The sequence below is a fragment of the Lepidochelys kempii genome, chromosome 24 (genome assembly GCF_965140265.1).
Source record: "Lepidochelys kempii isolate rLepKem1 chromosome 24, rLepKem1.hap2, whole genome shotgun sequence".
Taxonomy (NCBI): Eukaryota; Metazoa; Chordata; order Testudines; family Cheloniidae; genus Lepidochelys; species Lepidochelys kempii.
Genome location: NC_133279.1, coordinates 8870279 through 8892143, shown reverse-complemented (window position 1 = coordinate 8892143; position 21865 = coordinate 8870279). Strand labels below are relative to the sequence as shown.

The 21865-nt window shown below is 57.8% G+C and overlaps 1 protein-coding gene across 1 annotated transcript; it reads left to right on the top strand.

Annotated features, from left to right (window-relative positions):
- The first annotated feature begins 5221 nt into the window (after positions 1–5221).
- TNFAIP8L2 (TNF alpha induced protein 8 like 2) lies at positions 5222–18992 on the top strand. Its single transcript, XM_073323062.1, has 2 exons — positions 5222–5353; positions 18092–18992. Exon 2 carries the CDS (start codon positions 18097–18099, stop codon positions 18655–18657), a length of 561 nt encoding a protein of 186 aa, XP_073179163.1. The 5' UTR covers positions 5222–5353; positions 18092–18096; the 3' UTR covers positions 18658–18992.
- The last annotated feature ends 2873 nt before the right edge of the window (positions 18993–21865 follow it).

The following is a 21865-nucleotide window of genomic DNA, read 5'->3' as shown; positions in this document are numbered from 1 at the left end:
CTGGTATTAGCGATGAGTTGGATCAGTGCAGGGGGCAGAGGAAGCCGCATGGTGCCAGATTGGGGCAGATTCAGCCCATGCCCCCTCTCCCCCCGACAGGAAATTCATTCCCGCAGCAAACATGAACGGGGTAGTCATGGTGACTGCCCCGTTGCCTGTCTCTAGCACACTCAGGATCACAAAGCATATCAGAGAGTTCAGTTCAGCCTCACAATTTCCCTGGCAGCAGGGGGTTAGCACATTGTACAGAGGGGGAAACTGAGGCACAACAAACAGCAGGAAATGGCTCCCCTAAGGTCACACCATGAATGAATTGAGAATTGGACCAGGAGTCCTGACTCCACCATTAGCCCCACTCCGTCTGAGCACTGGGAGGAGAACCCAGGAGTCCTGCTTCCCAGCCTCCCTCCTCTCCCCACCAGGCTCCTCTCTGCTGCCGGAGCAGAGAAAAAAACCCAGGAATGCTGACTACTAGCCCCCTACTCTCCTCCGAGAGCTAGTGATAGAAACCAGGAGTCCTGATTCGCTGCCCTGTCTGATCTAACCACTAGACCCCACTCCCTTTCCAGAGCTGGGGATAGAACCTAGGAGCCTTGAGTCTTGACCCACCTGCTCTAACCACTAAACCACACTCCCCTCCCAGAGCCAGGGCTGGAACCCAGGCGTCCTGAAGCCCAGGGTTGTGCCTTAATGACAAGGCCCAGACAAATGCCTTGAACCTGCACAGATATAACTTCCCTGGGGCTTAAGCCTTTTAGCTGCTCCTTTGTGCTAGTCCTGGTGCCAAGGTGTCGCTCGACATGGCCCAGACAGGCTGGCATTTGCAGCCTTGGGGTGAGGGTGGCATGGAAACCTGGCAGCAAGAGCAGAAAGCAGGCTGGCCTCAGGTTTCATCCCAATCAGCTGGTGATGCCCCAATTCTAGCTAGTCATTGACCCTCAGCCAGTGGGGTAGCACAGGGATGGGTAGATGCCATCCTGGCTGGCAGATATGCACCACATGCCACCAAAGCAGGACCCGCCGCGGCCTCTTCCAATGGCCCTTCTTGAAGGCCTTGGGTCTCAATTTTTTCCACACTGGAATGCTCTTTTCCTGACCACCACCCCGCCGCCACCCCACCCCACCCCCCGTCTATTCAGCAGCGGGTTATGGCTCCCCGAAGCCTGCTGAGAGGTGGCAGCCGCTGCCCCCTGGCAAGCAGCTCTGCCTTAGCGCTCCAGTGCCAGGCTGTCTGCAGACTCAGGCAGGCATGGCTTGGCATTTTCGGGGTTAGCTCACAACCGTTGAGGGTAGGGACACAAGGGAGGGGGCTCGCCACCCTGTTTGGATGGCCGTGGTGGGTCGTGACCCCCAGGCTGAGAGGGGCGGGCGGGAGACGGCGACAGACAGCACGGCATCCCCCCGGGATTGCCCCAGCTGCAGCCGAATCCCCTGGCTCAGGACACGGGAGCCAAAGCACTCAGCAGATCCTTCCTTGTGAGACGCCATCACATGAGACAGGAAGCTGGCAGGAAACCGCGCTGTTGCCTGGGGAACCATTCATCCTTTACTCAGGCCAAGCTCTGGTTTTCTTAATGAATGAGAAGATGCTGAGGGAGGAGGAGCCTTGGGGGGGTGGGAGGGGTTAGTGCACAGAGTATGGCTGGATCTCACTGCCCAGCTGGAACCGGCTACATTCTCCATCCAGATGGGACAACCCCTCAGCCCCTGCACAGCTCTGGGTGCTTCTGGATCTGCCTAAAGTTGGAGACGCCCCATTAGGCCCCATCAAAAGTATCTATTCTTATCTGTAGGACAGTCGCATCTTGAGACACCAACCAAGGTGAGGACCCCCATTGTGCCAGCCACGGCACAGATCCTGACCCAGATGCCAGGCGCTGCACAGACCACAACAGAGATCAGGGCCCCATGGTGCCAGGCACTGCACAGACCCCGACCGAGATCAGGGCCCCGATGTGCCAGGCGCTGCACAGACCCCGACCGAGATCAGGGTCCCGTGGTGCCGGGCGCTGCACAGACCCCGACCGAGAGCAGGGCCCCGATGTGCCAGGTGCTGCACAGACCCCGACCGAGATCAGGGCCCCGATGTGCCAGGCGCTGCACAGACCCCGACCGAGATCAGGGCCCCGATGTGCCAGGCGCTGCACAGACCACAACAGAGATCAGGGCCCCGATGTGCCAGGCGCTGCACAGACCCCGACCGAGATCAGGGCCCCATTGTGCCGGGCGCTGCACAGACCCTGAACGAGATCAGGGCCCCGTGGTGCCGGGCGCTGCACAGACCCCGACCGAGATCAGTGCCTATTTTCTGGGCACTGCTGAGACTCAGAGTAAGAGCCAGCCCCTGGCCAGAAGAGCTCCCACTCGAGGCAGACACAGAGTGGGAGAAAGGCAGAATGATTATTTTCCCCATTTTACAGATGGGAGAAACTGAGGCCCGGAGGGTTCAAGGGTGGGAGAGCCAAGCTGCCAAACCTCAAAGGGAGCTGGGGTCATCTAGCTCAGTCAGACTCCTTCACAGACCCCAGTGTCGAGGTGCTGCCCTGGGGAGCTGGCAGGCAGAGCAGCCCCAGAACCACACCTAACCCGGGAGGAAGTGCAAGAGGAAGAGCGGGGCTGGCCTTTCACGGCATGAGCGCTCCGAAGAGGAAGTAGGGGAGGTAGGGGGACAGATGGCAGATAAAGGAAGAGGCTTCAAATGCACAAGCTAGGCAGAAAGTGTTGCTTTGGGGTTTTTTTCTTGCTGACTTGCAGATCAAGGGCTGGGGCTCTAAATAGCATGGTGCCACCCCACTCCTCCACCCCACTTGTCCTCCGGCCTCCCCAGGTGCCTGCGTGGGACAGGACTGGGCCCCTGCCACTCTGAATCCTGCTCCTTGCAAAGGAATAATCACATCCCCTTAGCATCCATGGATCCCAAAGCACTTTTCAAGGCAGGGTAGGCTCAAACAGGGCTGTTTTACAGATGGGGAAACTGAGGCACGGAGAGGCAAAGTGACCTGCTTCAGCCACCCAGTGGCAAAGCCAGGAATAGAAGCCAGGGTCTCCGCAATCCCAGCCCAGTGCTCAAACCACCCTGCCTACCCCGATGAGCAATTGTTTCCCCAGCACCACTTTTATTTTCATGGGGAAGTCAATGGGGGGGAGGGAATGAAAGAGTTTGTAGATTGCAGTTTTTATGGGAGGGGCCCGGGGTGCTAGGTGCTGCACACACGCACAAGGGCAAGAGAACCCTGGCCCCGAAGAGCTCCCAGAGTGAACTGACCAGAACCCCAGCCCAGCGCTCTACCCACTCGCCCAGCCTCTGCGGTTCAGCCAGCAGAATGTATTTCAGCCCCGCTCTGTTTAGGGCCTGGTGCAGGGCCCCCCGAGATCAACAGGCAAACTCCCATTGTCTCCGGTGGGCCTTGGAGCCCTGGAGTGGAAGGGCCGGACGGGACCGCGGTGATCATCCTGGCTGGCACCGAACAGAGAACTGCCTTCTGTGGAGCTGTAACTAGAGCAGAGCCCTAAAAACTGCCCGTGACGGAGATCAACCCTTTCCAGACAGTCAATTACTGGGCCTCGGGCAGCGGGTCGTAATCGGGGCTGGCAGGACTCAGGAGCAGCTCCCCATGCCGGAGGGCCTGATTGCCTGGTCACTGCTCCAGCCCCTTCTCGTTACCCCCTGGATTACTCCACAGGATGGCCATTTGGCTTGATGGCGCTCAGTCTTCCGGGCACCGGAGCTCGCCGCCATGGCCTGCTGCCCACGTTTGCAGAGGGACGCGGCCGCATGGATCCCAGGCAGCCGGATGCAGCATGTGTCTGAGCTCCCTTCCCTGTCCGGAATAGCCAGGCCAGCAAGAAGCAAGCAGCTGGGAAGCAGCCCCTCTAATTCAGGGCATGCAAGCTGAGGCCAGGCAGAAATCTGCCCCATGCGCTTAGGGGAGACGGGGGCTGCCCTCCACAGCAGCGTGTATTGTCAAGGGCCAGACAAGAAGTTACAGGAAACAGGATTCCGGGGACTGTGGCTGGCTGATCCGGGGGTCAGGGCAGACGGGGGGGCTGTGCTTGAAGCAATGGTGTGACCTGGCGAGGCAAGAGGCAGGAGGGGTCCGGCCTGGCAGAAAGCAGCATGGGATCAGGTGTGCTGGCTCAGGGCTCTGCCAGGCTCCGTGTGGCCAGCGGCCCCTCCAGCATGATGCCTTGAGATCTTTACCTGCCACAACCTCCCAGTCCCGGGGTAGGTCCATTGTGCCCAGTTTACAGACTCAATGCTGGGATTTCCGAACAGTTGGTGCCCCGCCCCTGCAAATCCAGCGGGGTTTTCTCTGACTCCAACCCCACCCTGGGAATCCGATCCCTGCACAAGGTACCATTGGTGTTAACCATGCTGCCTCAGCTTGGATGGGCTAGCTCCAAAGCCCAGCGCTGCTCAGCAAAGGCAAGGAACTTGTCTTGTGGTTACAGCAGTGGGGCTAGGCGCCAGGACTCCTGGGTTCTAGTCCCAGCTCTGGGAAGGGTGTGGGGTCTCATGATTAGAACAGGGAGGGCTTGGCGCCAGGACTCCTGGGTTCTATCCCTGGCTCTGGGAGGGGAGTGGGGTCTAGTGGTTAGATCGGGGGGGCTGGGAGTCAAGACTCCAACGTTCTAGACGCAGTTCTTGGAGGGAGCATAGGGCCTGGTCCTTAGGAAGAGGGAATGGAATTCAGGACTCTGCCACTGATTTGCTATATGGCCTTGCACGATGACTTTCCCCTCTGTGTGCCTCAGTTTCCCAAGCTATATAATGACACTAACAAGATTAAGGCCAGCCATGGGTAAGGCACTGGACTGGGAGTCAGGACACCCAGGTTGTGTTCCCAGCTCTGTGACTCATCGCATGGCCTAAAGCAAGTCACTTTCCCCTCTCTGTGCCTCAGTTTCCCCCTCTGCTGAAGGGAGATTAAAAGTGCCACCATGGTGGGAAGGGGCTGATCCTTGCAGCCCCGTTGTGATCATCAGGCAGATGGGTGAAGGCCCCTTGTCTTAGCGCGATCAGGCTGAACCAAAGCCAAACCAAGGCCAAAGCGCCTCAAGATAAAGATCTCAGGAAGTTTAAAGAGGAAACAAAAATCTCCCCCGTATCTGACCCACTCTGCCTGCCAGCCGGCTGTTATTTGTGTCTGCAGGGAGCAGTTCAAGCCCCGAAATAAGTCAGCTCCGTCAGCTGACGAGGGCGGGCCCCAGCGACGGTTCCTCAAGGAAGTTTCACTAAGGTTATCTCGTCAGTGTGCTGCCGATTGGGGTTTTTGCCCTCCTCCATGCCAAAGCCTGCTCCGGGGGAGCCTGTATGAGCAGGGGGAGCCAGCGGGCGACAGCCAGGGACGCGGTGAGTGTCTTCTGCGCTGGCGAGGGGGCGCATTGGGCATCCCGTCCCGTCGGGAACCAAGTGCGTCGGGAACGAACGAGGGCTGTTTGCAGGGAATGGGGGGGTGTCGTTTTCAGTTCAGTTTCTGCCGTAACGAGTTGCGACAGGCAGCGGCTCTGAGTCACCGAGGATGGAATGGGGGGCGGTTGGAGATCAGGCTGGGACACGGGGCTGGATCCTGGCACAGGTTAGCGCTGCAACAAGACCAGGAGTCTCGCTCGCTTCCTTCCTCGCCCAGATACTCCTGCCCTGAGTCCTCTCCAAATGCACTTCGGAGCACCGGAGATGGAGGGAAGGATGGGGAGGGGGGAGGATGCTGGCTGGGGGAGGTCTGTGCCCTACTACGGGTGGTACAGGGAGGGGGCAAGAAGTCAGGACTCCTGGATGGGAAGACCCAGCTGGGAAGGGTTTAACCAGGCTGCATTGCCCACAGGGGAAGCTGGGTTTGATACCAGAAGCGGGGGCAGGGGGAGGCCAGGAGACTTCTGAGCAGACACGTGCGTCTCGCTCCTCTGCCTTTCTCTCAGCGAAGCAGGCCTGTGCCGGGGGGCGCGCGGAGGGAGCCAAAGGCTCTCCCTGCTGCCCTAGAGCTGAAGTACTGGGAGAATGGAGGCTGCCCGCCCTGGACACCCCAGATCCTCTGAGTGCGACGGACACTACATCCCCAGGCGATGGATATGTGTCCCTGGTGGACAGCTGTGAATGGGTCAATGTGCCTAAGGCAGGAGCAGCTGAGGCAGGAGGGAAGGGAGATCTCAGCAAACCCACTGACCCAGGATAAATACACCACAGCACCCCCCTCCCCTGCATCACAAGGTGCATTGGAGACACACACACACCCCCAAGCAGGGGCACAGGGAGCCGTGAAAGGCTAGCGGGGCTGGGGAGGCTCAGGCATTTGCTGGTCCATAGGGGGCAGTAAACCCCAAGCATAGCGGGGCTTCAGGCTTGCCGAGACGCCGCATCGCTTGGCTGAGGCAGAGCCCAGTAATGGCGCAGGTAGCTGGGTCGGTGGTGGCATTAAAGCCACCTGGCACCCCAGACCGGCGGCCAAGGCACGAGCCGTCGGTGGTAGGGTGCGGGGGGGCAGTTGCTGGCAGAGTAGAGAGAGGAGCCTGGGTGCATTGCTCTCCCCATGGGTGGGGTTAAGAGGACATCGCCCTAGCTAAGATGCTGGTAGCCCACCGGTCAGTGGAGTTACAGCCCCCAGCTTTGAGATCCCTGCTTCAATTCCCAGCATGGCAGCCAAAATGGCAGCTGTCCTGTTCCCCATCCCAGGGAGGCGGTGTGGCCTAGTGCTTAGCGCACTGGCCTGGGACCTGTGTTCTATTCCTGGGCCTGCTGGGCGGGGGAGGGTGCCTCCATGCCTCAGTTTCCCCATCTGTGAAATAGGGGTGACGATTCTGACCTCCCTGGGGAAGTACTTTGATGGCAAAAGGTTGGTCTGATTATTACTGAGCTTTTGCACTCTGCCTCTGTGGGGTATCCCCGTGGGAAAGCCCGGTAGCTTTCTGATGTCCGATCGCTGTGCTGGATGCTTGTCAGGGATATTAATAGGCAGGCAACTAAATGAAAACATCCTGAGAAGTTTCAGAGTAACGGCCGTGTTAGTTTGTATTCGCAAAAAGAAAAGGAGTACTTGTGGCATCTTAGAGACTAACCAATTTATTTGAGCATAAGCTTTCGTAAGCTACAGCTCACTTCATCAGATGCACACTGTGGAAAGTGTAGAAGATCTTTTTATACACACAAAGCATGAAAAAATACCTCCCCCCACCCCACTCTCCTGCTGGTAATAGCTTATCTAAAGTGATCACTCTCCTTACAATCTGTATGATAATCAAGTTTGGCCATTTCCAGCACAAATCCAGGGGGAGAGAAAACCTGCTCTGGGTTTGCTGGCGGTGGGGTCGGCATGCCAGTGACATTTCCCAGCTGTTCCCTTGCCTGAACTCTCCTTCCGCTGAGCGTTTGCCTCCAGGCCGCTGAGGCTGCAGGTCACCACCCCGTGCCCACGTTCAGGCCTGCGTGGCAGCAAGTCAGGCTGGCGGAGGCCCAGGAACACCCCATCTGTATACTTAAGGAGAGTCACTTCCTTGCAGACCCATCTGGCTTCAGTGGGAGCCCAGTGAGGAACACGGTGCTGTTCGCAGAGACAGGGACCACCATTCCCAGCCCTACCCCGCAATGGCACATGCAGGGGATAGTCTTGGCCCCCAGCTATCAGACCCCAGTGGGGGTGACTAACCGTACCACGGGCTGGCACCTCCAGCCCCGCTGGCTGAGATCCTGCCTGGCTCCACCCCGGGAGGAAGTCTTGGACCCTACAGAAGTTTGGGAGAGGGGCAGCAGGAGGCTGCGAATCTCATTCCAGTTCCGGCACTGACTCACCATGGGGCGGGGAGCAAGTCACTTCACCTGGATGGCTCAGGCTTCCTGGGTGTAATGCAGAGATAATTGGGCTTTCTCCCAGGGTTGGCAGCAGGCTGAGTTTGTGTTTGCAAAGTGCTCAGGAGGATTGTTGTGGCTTCCAGGTCTGCACTGGCACTTAGGAGCTTTGCAAAGGCCCTGTGGGTCAGGATTATCACCACTGTACAAATGGGGAAACTGAGGCCCAGAGGCACAGTGATGTGCCAAAGGTCCCAGGGCAAGCCGGAGTCCTGATGTCAAATCGCCCCTGCTCTAACTACTAGAAACACTCTCCTCCAGAACCCAGGAGTCCTGGCACCCACTCCCCTTTCTCTAACCACTAGGCAAGATTAGCACCCCAGTCCATAGGGATTCCAACTCAAATCCAATACTGCATGGTGTCTAAGGAGGGCACATTATCCCATTAGTGGGGCCTGTCAAGTCAGTCAGGACCCATGCGCTGCTGCCCAGCTGATTAATTCGGCTTTATGCTAATCTCTCCACCCGATTGACTCATCTCATTAACTGCCCTCCAGGGGCTCAGTAACATCATGGTCTTAGGACAGAGATGGGACAGAAAGAGGGCAAAGCCCAGACGAAATAATCAGCCCAGCTCCTGTAATGGGCGGAGAGGGGATGTCAAGCAGCAAAGACTGGCCTCAGCGAGCCACGAGGATGCTGGCCAAGCCAGGCAGCTGGCTCAAGAACTGCTTTTGTAAATCCTTGCTGGCTTGGTTCTGCAACCCCGGGGGCTCGGGGTTGCTTCCCGTTTTAGCTGAGCAGGCGGAGTCTGCAGGGCTGGCGGCTGGCTCGGCGTGATGGTTCCGATTCTGGCTTGGGGGCCTCGCTCCCTGCGGTTACATTCCCCGGCAGCCTTGGAAACCCAGCGAGGGTGAAACTGATTAGCAACAGAGCGAGAAACTGGCCTGTCAAGGGTCACTGTGAAGCGCAGCCAGGCCACGTGGAGGGGGACGCTTTGACTGTAATGCCTCATGACGGTGGGCATGGCCAGTGGGTCCTGAAGCTGTGACCTGGCACTAAAGGGTGGAGGGACAGCTCAGAGACAGAGCCACCCGCAGTGGTGAGAGGGGGCGCCTCCAAAGGGGCATCTGGGTCAGCTCCAGGGCAGCGTACAGCTGGACCACAGCATCCACTAGCCACAGAACAGGTGCAGCCCAGGCAGCTTCCGGGCAAGCTTCCTCCCACAGAGCCCTGCACGGGTGCAGGTAGCCTGCGGGGATGCAGGTAGAAAGGGCAGGGATCACACCGCAACTCAGTGGCAGATGTGGGAACGGAGAACCCAGGAATCCTGACTCCCAAGTCCCTTGCTGTAATCACTAGGCACCACTGCCACCGTCCAGGTTAAAAGCCCCAAGCAGGGACAACCCGCTTACAGCCCCGCAGAGCCCGCCATCTGTCCCCCATTCCCTCCCAAACCTCAGCTCAAGCCAGCTTGCAGGGCTAGCATTCCCCTCCACCGGAACAAATGACTTCTCCAGGCCCCCTGGTCTGGCCGCCCCAGCTTCCTCCCAAATGGCTGTATCCTTCCAGGAGCAGAAGGGGGTTCTGGAGGCTGGGGAAAGAGGATGCATCTGCTGAAGGCATCACTGGGCAGCCCAGGGGAGCAAGCTGCACTGCCGGGCAAGAGTTTAACCAGGGCAAGCAGAAAAGCAGTGGCCTGTGTACGGTCACACAGCCTCCGCGGCAGAGCCAGGAACAGAACTCAGATGTCCTGACTCCCCAGTAGACGCCATTCCCCTCCTCAAACCAGGGATGCAACCCAGGAGTCCTGATCCCTAAGGCCCCCTTCACTAACCAGGAGACCCCCAACTCCCTTCCCAGAGCCAGGAATAGAACCCAGGAATCCTGACTCCCAGCCCCCTCCCCCATTAGACCCCACTCCCATCCCAGAGCTGGGACTAGAACCCAGGCATCCTGCTCCATCCACTAGACCACACTCCCTCCACATAGCATGTCCTTCTCCAGGCTCTTTGGCCGAGAGCTGGGAGGCCCCATCCCTTGCCTGGGCCGGAGTGGGAGATGGGACGCAGGACTCCAGTAACAGAGGGAATCAGGCAGCAGCACGGCGCACGCAGCTAGTTGTCTCCAACGAGCATGTTCACCGGATCAGCCGCCGGCAGCTACACTGGTGAGCGACACGCAGCAAGTGTCTGTCCTTCCCCTGTGATTTGCCAGGACGGCTGACTGCACCGCTCCACCTCATCGGCTCAGCAGGGCTGCCAGTCTCCCCGAATGAGATGCAGGCACTCAGCCAGCAGAATGCTGTTATCCAGGCCCCAGGGCAGAGGGTTGACTCAGCCTGCAGAGGATCCTGCTGCTGCCAAAGCACAGCCAAGCAGCTGTGGAGATCTCTGCACCGGCAGCGTAATGGCTGCACATCCATTTCATCACATCTCAGCCCCAGGGTGACCCTAGGCAGTGCTGTCTTCCTGAGTCTGCAGGGGCGGCAGCCTGAATTGATAGCACAGGGCGAGGGCACGGGCGATGCCCTTTAGCTTGGCAGGCTGTTAACTCTGAACCCTAATGATGCTGGTGCAAATGCTAAGGTTGTTAACTGCTTTTTTAGCCAACAAAAATCCAGTTGCTTTCTGTGGGCTAAGCTTGGGGTTGCAGGAGGAGCTTGCGGCTGGTGGGTGGAGCTGGCCTGAGCTACCCCCATTCATGAAAATTCCTTTGTTAACTCTGAACCATAATGATGATGAGAGGGTCAGTGTCACAGTGGGTAACTATTTCACTGCTGAGCACCTTTTAATGGAAGCATCCAGTTGCCCTGGGGCCAGTGAGTGGAGTCTGAACCACTCTGTTTATGTCAATAGGTTTGTTAACTCTGGATCCTAATGTTATCATATAAATGTCAATGTGGTTAATTATTTCAGTGGTGGTCACATTTTTAGCCAAATTATCCAGCTGCCTTGCAACTGTGGTAGGAGCTTGGGGTTGGTCAGTGGTGTCTGAGCTACTTCCATTATCTCAGTGGCTTGACTGCATCCTGATGATGGTGGTGTATAATATTAACTATTTCACCGCTGATCATAGGATTGTGGGAGGAGCTTGGGGGTTGATGGGCAGAGCCTGAGTTGCATCTCATCACTATCTTCTCCTCACCCCCAATCTGATGACTGCTCTGAAATCTTTTGAGCATTTTCTATTGGGCTAATAATATAATAAAACTAAAAATACTGACCCTAAATTAGCAAAAAGCCATTTGAACTTAAAGGCCCACGCCCCCCCCCCCACCCTGGCCATGAGCCAGGGAAGGCCCCTATTACCAGAATTCCCATTTCCTGGTCTCATCTGTGCCAAGATGTTCATCCTCCCCCTTTACACTCCCATGACATCGCCTTAATCAAACAGACAATGGGGAAGGTGGAACAGGGGTTGGACAAATCTGACCTCTTTGGAAAGCACCAGACCCGGGCTCAGGAAGAGACACAGTTGTTATGCTAAGAGGCAAGGAGAAAAACAGGAAGTAAAGCTGTGTGTGCATGAGACGGAGAGAGAGAAACTTTCTGCTCTAACGATCTCTAACCAAGGATCTCAAAGAGCTTTGCCAACATTAATTAAGCTCCCCAGCCCAACCAGAAGGCTGGCCTCAGTGTCAGCAGTGGCTCGGTAGCACTCGAGAGGGTTCAATGCCTCGCTCTGCCCTTGGACCTGTCACAGGATTGCTCTGTGCCTCGGTTTCCCCACTTGGCTAATATGGAAGTCTGATCTATTTCAATTGCCAGCCGTTCAGGGCAGGGAGTGTCCCTTGCTCTGTGTCTGTGTAGCACGAAGCACGATGGAACCTGGAGGATGGTTGGAGCCTTCCCGTGCTGCTGTCTTAGAAATCTAGAGTCTGATTGCCCAGTTCCTCGCGAGGTGACCAGGCTCAGACATAGGGGAAGAGAAAGTGTTTGTTTCAAGCTCATTTTTGCAACTCTCTTGCGGTAAGAGGCACTTCCTGGCAGCTTTGCAGTAAGAGAGGTAGGGCGGGCAGCCTCTGTCCGGCTGGCCCGGAAGCACGAGGGAGGGTATCGATCCAGCGTAGCCACTGGTGACACAAATGGGGTGGCAATCTCGGCTCCCTCCCTGCAAGCTCTGCCACATGCTGGGAATTTCCCTCCTTGCCAAAGCCAGGAGAGCCAGAGCCCTAAAGACACGGGTTGCGTGGGCAGCGCTGCCAAAACAGCCTCTTGAGACGCACGCAGAACCTGCCCCCTGGCTCCTCCCCCACCTGCGCTGGTGTGCCGTCCCCTCTCCCCCCACCCCAATACTGCATCACCCATCTCCTGCAACACTGCACCGTCCTCCCGCACCACCCCCTGCAATGCCAGTCCCCTGATTCTGCACCACCCCTCCCCCCGCAACACTGCACCATCCCCCTGCAATGCCCTGGGATACTGCACCATCCCCCTGCAATGCCCCCTGATTCTGCACCACCCCCTCCCCCCGTAACACCGCACCATCCCCCTGCAATGCCCTGGGATACTGCACCATCCCCCTGCAATGCCCCCTGATTCTGCACCACCCCCTCCCCCCGTAACACTGCACCATCCCCCTGCAATGCCCTGGGATACTGCACCATCCCCCTGCAATGCCCCCTGATTCTGCACCACCCCTCCCCCCGCAACACTGCACCATCCCCCTGCAATGCCCTGGGATACTGCACCATCCCCCTGCAATGCCCCCTGATTCTGCACCACCCCCTCCCCCCGTAACACCGCACCATCCCCCTGCAATGCCCTGGGATACTGCACCATCCCCCTGCAATGCCCCCTGATTCTGCACCACCCCCTCCCCCCGTAACACCGCACCATCCCCCTGCAATGCCCTGGGATACTGCACCATCCCCCTGCAATGCCCCCTGATTCTGCACCACCCCCTCCCCCCGTAACACTGCACCATCCCCTTGCAATGCCCTGGGATACTGCACCATCCCCCTGCAATGCCCCCTGATTCTGCACCACCCCCTCCCCCCGTAACACTGCACCATCCCCCTGCAGTGCCAACCATGCTGACGCTCCAGCCCTGCAGCGCCCTTGCCCCCAACCCCCTGTATTAGCCCTGCCCACCCCTGCATCGCTGCACCACCCCCTTTGCAAAGCCTCCCAACTGTGCATCACCCCAGCAGTCGCTCCCCCCTCCCCTTGCATTAGGACGGGGCTCCCCCGGGCTGCCTTGCTTTACAAGGGCCTTGGGCAGCCCTGGACCTGGGGGAACATAAAGGCGGATTAAAGGCCTCCCTGCCCCAAGTGCAGGAATCAAGGCCCAGCTTCTCAAAGATATTTAGGCACCGAACTCCCAAGGAACCTACAGGAGAGAGGTGCCCAAAGCTCTGAGAATCAGGGCTCCAAACTGGAGAGGGGCTGCTTCATGGTGAGTTGTATGGGGCAGGGGGCTGCGACTGTGGTTCCCCCACATGGGGGGGAGAAGGGGACAGGTGGGATTCGACATGTGCTGGAGTTTGCAGAGCTGGGGCGTTTGCTTTCCTCAGGCTCCCTTCACCCGCTCCTCCTCACAGGTCCTAAAGCAAGGAGGTGCCTGTCCCACCCCCAGCACCACTGACATTGCTGCATTTATCCTCCCGAGCACTAGGGGGTGCTGTGCTTCAGGGAGCATGGGGGGCGCTAATGGGGGGGGCTGTCCCTTTGCAGGCAGTGATGACCCCAGCGCGGCACTAGGGGGCGCTGTGCTGCAGGGAGTGGGAGGGCTCAGTAGGGGGCAGTCTCCCTCCTGGGTCACTGCTGACCCCAGTGCGGTACTAGGAGATGCTGTGCTGCAGGGGGACCAATGGGGGCGCTGTCCTTTGGTAGTAGGTGCTGATCCCAATGCGGCACTAGGGGGCGCTGTGCTGCAGGGAGAATGGGGGGCGCTAATGGGGGGGACTGTCCCTTTGCAGGCAGTGATGACCCCAGTGCAGCACTAGGGGGCGCTATGCTGCAGGGAGTAGGCTGGGGGCTCAGTAGGGGGCGCTCTCCCTTCCTAGTTGGTGGGGACCCCAGTGTGGCACTAGGGGGAGCTATTCTCTTTCAAAATGAGACCTGGAGCTGAGCCCCGTTTTGCAGCCGGGGCACTGAGGCACAGAGAGATGCTCTAATTTGCTCACCCAGGCAGAGTGGGGCTGACCCAGAAATAGAACCAAGATCTGCAGAGGCCGAGCCCACCCTTCCTCTGCCAATCAGGGCTTTTGTCTCCAGCCCTTTCTGGCTTCAGCCCTGCTCACAGCTTATCAGAGGATGTGTCCCCTCGGTCCAGCAGCTGGTCTTTCCTCCCCTTCCCAGCACACACAAAGCCAGCAGCGCTGCTGGGAACCCTGGCTGCCCAGACCCCTCTCCAGCTGGAGACAGCCAGACTCAGCCTGGGACCTCACACTGAGCAGAAATTCCCTTGAAGAGGAATCTGCAATTATCCAAACAATACCAGCCACCGGGGCCCCATTAAACTGGCAGGGGCACTGTCCCCCATCCCTTCCCCAGCAGGGCCCCTCAGGCAGACTAACCGGGAGCCTTCTTCCACGCTGATCCACACTCCTCTTCCTCCTTTCGGCCCAATTGATTCAGCCGTGTCACAATCCAGGCAGAGCAGCACTAGGGCCACTGCTGTGGGGCTGAGATGTCCCCAGCTGACCCCAATGCAGGGCTAGGGGGCGCTGTGCTGCAGGGAGCAGGAATAGAACCCAGGAATCCTGACTCCCAGTCCCCCTCCCCACTCTAACCATTAGACCCCACTCCCTTCCCAGAGCTGGGACTAGAACTGAGGCGACCTGCTCCAACCATTAGACCACACTCCCTCCACATAGCATGTCCTTCTCCAGGCTCTTTGGCCTCAATAGGGGACACTCTCCCCCCTGTGATTTCAGCCACATTCTATATGTAGTCTTTGGTGCTTCCTGCCCTAAAGTTGCTTAGTGTTGCTGTGTGCTGAGAACCAGAGGTGGCTGCATTTCAGCCTGCAATCTTTATTTTATTTTTTTGGGGCGGGGGGGGAAGCACCAGAAAGCAAATATCAGGGGCCAAGACTTGGAAGGGTGACTAGTGATTTTGGGGTGCCCAGTTGAGCAGTTGAAAAGTCATGAAACAGGCCCCCCACCCCATCCCAAATCACAAGATTGGCTTAAAACTCATGAGATTTTTAAAAACAAAGAATACATGTGGGGGAAGAAGCTTTTTTATTCATCTTCAGGGTTTTGAGCCATTGGAGGTGGGGATCCAGCTTTTCTCTGCAGCCACAAGGGCTAGAAACCCACTTTGTTTTTAAATGAAAGCTGGGATTCTTGTATAATCACAGGATTCCAGGAGCTGGGGCTTGAAGAAAAATACCCAAAATCACGACACTTGTGCTCAAGTCACTCCTTAAGGAACCGGGATTTGGCAGGGGACGCATGCTCAGCGTTCTCTCAGAATCAGGCCCCCCCCCGGAAATTAAAGAACTCTAAATCTTCAAGACAGAAAATCCTAGCCGTTAGTTTTAATTTGACAGGTGCATTTGCAGACGTTCTTTGTTATCCATGTAAACAGTTGATTCTTTTCTGAGGCAAGGCGTTCTGTCTGTCTTCTATGGACTTAGCTAGCCCCCTTACCTTATTAGCTGAACCCCTCACCATCTGTAATGTATTTTTCCCCACAACACCCCTGTGACGCAGGGTATCTATCCCCATTGGGCTGATGGGGAAACTGAGGCTCTGAGCTGTTAGGTGACTTGCCCAAGGTCACCCTGGAAGTTTGTGGGAAAGGAGGGACTTGAACCTAGGTCTGCTAAGCTAGTACCCTAACCACTGGACCGTCCTTCACCTCAAAAGGAGGCGGGGGCTAGCAGAGAATGGTTTGCTCCATTCATCTCTGGGTTATGGGCCCAGTGCCCTCCCACCATGCCAGCTTGCTCCACAAGCAAGTCAATCTGCCTCAGTTTCCAAATCTGCCTCAGTTTTCCCCTCTCTAAAACAGGGATAACCACGCTGCCCTTCCTTTGTAGAGCGCTTTGATAACAGAGTGCCGAGGCAAATCTGGGGCACAGTGTCGGTTTAGCGGTTTGCATCACACAGAGTGGGCAATCCGGATTTAACACCAGGACTCTGACTCCCCCAAAGGCCTATACATCCAGGGCCGCTCTCGTGACTCGATTGGCACTGCTGCAAAGGAGATGTGACAGTGCAAAAGAAGGCATCTGTGTCACGAGCTGGGGGTCTCAGCCCAGTTCCTGGCAAATCCTCACCTCAGAAGCCTCTGTCATTCATTCACTGCCCCAGCAGTAAAAAAAAGAAGTGGGTAAACTAACCTTTTAGGTGTTCCAGGCCACACAGGGGCATCAGTGGCACAAAGGGGTACAGAGATGCCCTGATTTTGAATGGGTTTAGTCTAGCCAATTACGTCAAGTTGTAGGAATCATAGGGTGTGACGGTCAGCAGATGTCTCCAGACAATCCGCGCGTGCCGAGCACTGGCGGGCTCACTTCAGACTTTGACAAGGTACGATTTCTGTGCCTCGTCTGTTGCTGAGCACGACCAGCTGGTAGAGACGCACGTCAGCTGTGGGGAGAGATGCAGCCGAGCTGGCCTTCTCGGAGGAGCGAGTCAGCTCTTCAGTCCTGAGACGAGACGTGGGTAAATGCCATCAACCGCAAAATGAGAAGTGGGCAAAACTCCGGTTAGCAGCGCTGAGCCTCGACGATCCCACCGAACTGCTCCCGCTCCGGTCGAGCCAGGCACTGAACGCTCACGCTCCAAGGGCATCCCCTCCAAGACAAGGCAGCAGCAGGATTTGAGCAGGGGCAGCATGGCTGGGAACCATGCCCTGTGTCCGCCAGAGCTGTGCCCTGGTCTGTCTTTCAGCCAGATCCTCAGCAGGTATAAATTGGCACGGAGGGCAATTAACACCCGCTGGCCTCTGGTTTCACCAGGAATAAATTTGCTGCAAATGGAACTCAGGCAGAACATCTGTGCACAGTTTTGCGTTGGGGTGGCCGTGTCTCATCAGCGCTTTGCTAAGAGTCAGAGACGTCCGTGAGCCCCAGGTGAGACGTACCTTCCGCTAGGGCTGCACTGGGATGGTTTGATCCACATCCCCTCCCCCTTCCAGCCCCCGCCACCTGGCCCAATGCGACACGTCCGGCCCTGGAGCAATGGCATAAAAAGAACACGGGGCTGCTAACCGCAAGGGGGTGGGATGCAGAGGGCAGTAGAGGAGAGGGGCTGTCTGCCGTGACCCAAATCACAGTCTGTAAAGGGGTTCACGAGACACACACAGAGCGGATGTTTGCTGAGTGATGGGGGGGAGTCATTGGAGAAGGAATGATGGTAACAAAAATTCCCTAGCCCTTAAAAGAGGACAGCAGCAGCAGCAGCCCCATCTTACAGATGGGGAAACTGAGGCACAGAGAAAGGAGAGAATTACCCACAAATCAGGATAGGGCATGGGATAGAACTCAGGGCTCCTGCATTCCAGTCATTAGCCCCTAACCCACAGGAAGGTGTACGAAGTTAGTGCAGATACTCCCTTGGCGTCATGCAGTCAGCACCCTGACGCTCAGCAAGCCAGGTGAGGCCATGGAGGGGAGACCTCCAGAGCACTTGGGTCAGAGAAGCCGGCCTCTCAAGGGGTCACTCAGGTCGGTGGAAAGAAAGGGTGTCACACCCCCAGATCAGCACTACAGCACGATACACTCATCGAATTAGAGAAGATCAGGGTTGGAAGAGACCTCAGGAGGTCATCTAGTCCCACCCCCTGCTGAAAGCAGGACCAACCCCAGCTAAATCATCCCAGCCAGGGCTTTGTCAAGCCTGACCTTAAAAACCTCTAAGGAAGGAGATTCCACCACCTCCCTAGGGAGCCCATTCCAGTGCTTCACCACCCTCCCCTGAAATAGTGTTTCCTAATATCCAACCTAGACCTCCCCCACTGCAACTTGAGACCATTACTCCTCTTTCTGTCATCTGCTACCGCTGAGAACAGCCGAGCTCCATCCCCTTTGGAACCCCCCTTCAGGTAGTTGAAGGCTGCTATCAAATCCCCCCTCATTCTTCTCTTCTGTAGACTAAACAAGCCCAGTTCCCTCAGCCTCTCCTCATAACTCATGTGCCCCAGCCCCCTGTTCATTTTCGTTGCCCTCCGCTGGACTCTCTCCAATGTGTCCACATCCCCTCTGTAGCTCCTCATATAAATACAGGAAGGTGCCGGGGCAGAGCTAGGACTCAACGCTAGCTCTGCTGAGTCTCAGCACAGAGCCTTCACCACGATGCCCTCTGTCACCCCCACACCCCGTAACAGCGGCATCTCTTTATTCTCCCTGCAGCCACAATGGAGACGTTCAGCTCCAGGAACCTGGCCCTGCAGGCAGAGAAGAAGATCCTGAGCCACATGGCCAGCAAGTCGGTGGCGAATGTCTTCCTGGATGACACAAGCAGCGAGATCCTGGACGAGCTGTACCGGGTCTCCAAGCTGCACACCCAGAACCGGGCCGAGGCCCAGAAGGTCATCAAGAACCTCATCAAGGTGGCCGTCAAGATCAGCGTGCTGTACCGCAACCATCGTTTCAGCGCTGGCGAGCTGGGCCTGGCGGAGGAGTTCAAACACAAGCTGCACCAGGGCGCCATGACGGCCGTCAGCTTCTACGAGGTGGAGTTCACCTTCGAGCCGGGCGTGCTGACCCAGCTGCTGCAGGACTGCCGGGATATGCTGCTGCAGCTGGTGGAGAAGCACCTGACGGCCAAGTCCCACAGCCGCATCCGCCACGTCTTTGACCACTTCGCCAACGAGGATCTGCTCAGCCACCTCTACAGCCCCGGGGAGCCCTACCGGCCCCACCTGCAGAAGATCTGCCAGGGCTTGAACAAGCTGATAGAGGAGGGGAAGCTGTGAGGGGGGTGGGAGGGGGCCTTGCCTTTCTCCTCCTTCTCAGCCAGCAAAAGATTATGGGAGTTGGGGGCTTGTATCCAATGGGGGCCTGGAAGAACCTCACTCCCTTAGGCACCTATGGAAATCCTAGCCAAGGAGCAAGGACGTTCAGGTTTATAGGGGATGGAGAACTGGATGATCCAACAGGACAATCAAGACTCAGGCGTGTCCTGGTTGCGCTCAGGACCATCCGTGCTCTCCACATGCGCCCCAGATCTCTCCACGCCCTCATGGATCAGCGCCCCAGTCTCCGACTCTTTCTCCCCATCAATGACTCTTGCGGAGTGGTTATTTTTGTACACATTTGTCTTGTCATTACTAACACTTTAAGGGGGGAGAAGCCGCACCCGCCTCGCTGTGTTGCATGGGGGATCTGCTGCCTGGGGGAGCCGGGGCCAGCCTGGGCAGCTACCCCTTGATGCTTCTGTTTGTGAGGCCGGCGGAAGTGGGGCTGGGTTCAGCTCCTGCTGCAGGGCATTATGGGGCTGGGCCAATGAAGGCAATAGATCAAGTCCCCCCAGAAACACTCCCCGCTGCAGGGTTGCCCAAGGCTGAAGGGATCAGTCGAGGCTCCACCGAGCCAGCAAAACGGAGGGGGCGGGGGTGGCAGATTCTGAGCTTATACGTCAATTGCACAGAAACGCAACGCCCAGGGGAAGGGACCAGCCACCAGCGTCAGCCCCTGTCCTTGCCGCATGGTTCCCCAGCAGTCAGGTCTAGTCCCCAGGGCTGCACTCAGTGGAGCTCTGCCCCACCATCGAGCTCAAGTTTAGGAGCTTAGCTTCAGCAATGCAGAGTTTAGGACTTTCCCTCCCCGAGCCCAGCCGCTGACGCAGCCAAAGACATGGGTGAGGCCACGAGCAGGGTGAGAAATGGGGGGACCCCATGCAGGTCACAAACTCCATGTCAGTCAAAGGTCCCGCAAGCAAATGGGAGGGTCCCCCCCATGCCTTCCCTGGCCACTCTGTCCTCCTGTCCCAGCCCCGCCAGCACCGTGATCCCTTGACTCACAGTTTATGGCCAAAGGCATGGCAGCCTACGGGGGCTGGAAGGTCAGGCGATTTCCTCCCAGACAACTCATGACTCCAGAAGGCCCCGTAGCAGCCGGGCTCCCTCCACAGCTGGGGCCTGCGCGAACCCAGGGGCTGCCGAGGTCAAGCAAAGATACCAGCAGCTTCCTCGGAGCGGGCGCGGGGGGAACAGATCAGCAGACAAGGCTACCTTGGCTGGCATGGGCATAGTTAAAGGGTGGGCATGCAGCCCTCAGAGCCACCATCCCCTGCCCGGTTTGCTGCCAGCTCACTGAGAACACAGCTGGACTGGGCACATCCCAGGCCTGCGATGTCAAACAGCACTCGGCGAAGGAAGGGGGAGGCCGGGGAGACCAAAGCAGGAGCTCCCTGGGAAAACAGCCCCTCACCGTGCTTGTGAACACGAGGCATGAGCCACCTTGGGAGACAGGTGCTTTCAGCCAACGGGGGCACGAGGCCAGCGGTTGCCTGCCTCCCCGCTCTGCTAGCCTGGCCTCATCTCCACGCACCCCAGGGGTTCCCCCCCAACCCCTCTCCAGCACTCAGATGCTGGCCTGGCGCTAACCCAGCATATGGCTCTGTCTCCCCCTCGTGGTTGGGGTAAGAGGCTGATTAGTGCCCAGGTGGCATCAATTAGTGGGGGTTGCGGGGAACAAATGCCCCCCCTTCTGCAAAGTTTTTGCGCTTGCTCAAAGTTCCACAGGCCACAGAGCTGGGAGGGGGCGTGGGGGGGGGCGCCCAGGGCCCGACCACTTTTAAGCAGCGCTGGTGGACTGACTCAGCGCGGCTGCTCCCACTGCGATCCAGAGCACAGCTCCGGCCGCTCCTCCGGGTAGCCGGGGCAAAGGGGACTGCAACCTGAGGCACGGGGAGGCTCTCCCTGGATGGTGGAGCACGGGGGAGTCTGCTGAAACCTGCCCCTGGGCAACACCGGCTCCCGCACTGCGTGGGTAAGAGAAAAGAGATCAACGAGCGATAGGATCCGGGTCCCTGTGGGACGAAGGGGGACACAAGCAGAGTGGAACTGGGTCCCTGCCTTGCAGGGACTAGAATGCACCCCTGCCCTGTGCTACACTGCCTTGTGCCCATCCCATTTAGCCCTCACAGCCCACCCCTTAAGAAACCTGGATCTGGGGGGACACACGCCCAGTGCTTTCTGGCCCCCGGAAATTAAAACAGTCCAAACCCTCACTACAGAAACCCCTGGCTGTCAGTTTTAATTTGGCTGGTGCATTTGCAGATGGAGGGGTCACAGGTTCGATTCCCACCGCTGCCCGACCCACAAGGGCGTGGTAAATCCAGAGCTAGGGGAGCTGCTGGCTTCTCCACATTCCAGGAGCTGCCTTCTACGGAAGATATTAGACCCCAAAAGTAAAACCTTCCCTGCAGATGAGCATCTGTGCTGGTCCCACTACAGCCAGGCAGGTAATTAATCAGAGGAGGAATGTGGGAACTGCCCCAACCTGGTCAGCATTTGGAAGAGGAGCTCCCAGGCGCTCCCGCAGCTTGCACTGGTGAGTCAGTAGGGGGCACTCTTCCAGCCACCTCAGCCCTGAACCCAGTGCTTTGTGGGGAGCTGCTAAAGGTGCCGGTTTTCTCAAGGCGGCTCCTTGCAGCCATTGAAGAGCCTAGGGCCCTATAAGCTTCACAATTAAAAGCTGTTACTGTACCGCGGCCTGTGTGAAATGAGTTTGACGGGTCACAGCCAGGTTGGCAGCATACAGGTGTCCATGGCACAAAAGTGGGGGGGCTCTTCAGAACAGGCTGTTTGCCCACGCACCAAAGGGACACGGAGATCGCCTGGGCTCTCAGGCCAGACCCGGCCTGGGCATCCAACCACCACTCCACCTAGGCAAGGAGGAAGTAGACAGAGGAATCCGCAGTTCCCTGTCGCACGCAGGGATGCAATGTCACCGGTTAGCAGAAGCCAGGTGCACTGGGCAGAGGCCAGGGACGGAGAGCAGCTCTGCTGGCACCACTGCCCGCGGGACTCGGACAGTTCCAAGGGAGAGGCTGACTGCAGGCAAGGCCAGCCTGGGGCATCGCGGGCAGGTCACTGCAGCGAAGGCAAACGGCGCAGCAATGGGACACACTGGCACAGCGGGCAGGGCAGAGGCAGCCGCCACAGGGACAGGCCCAGA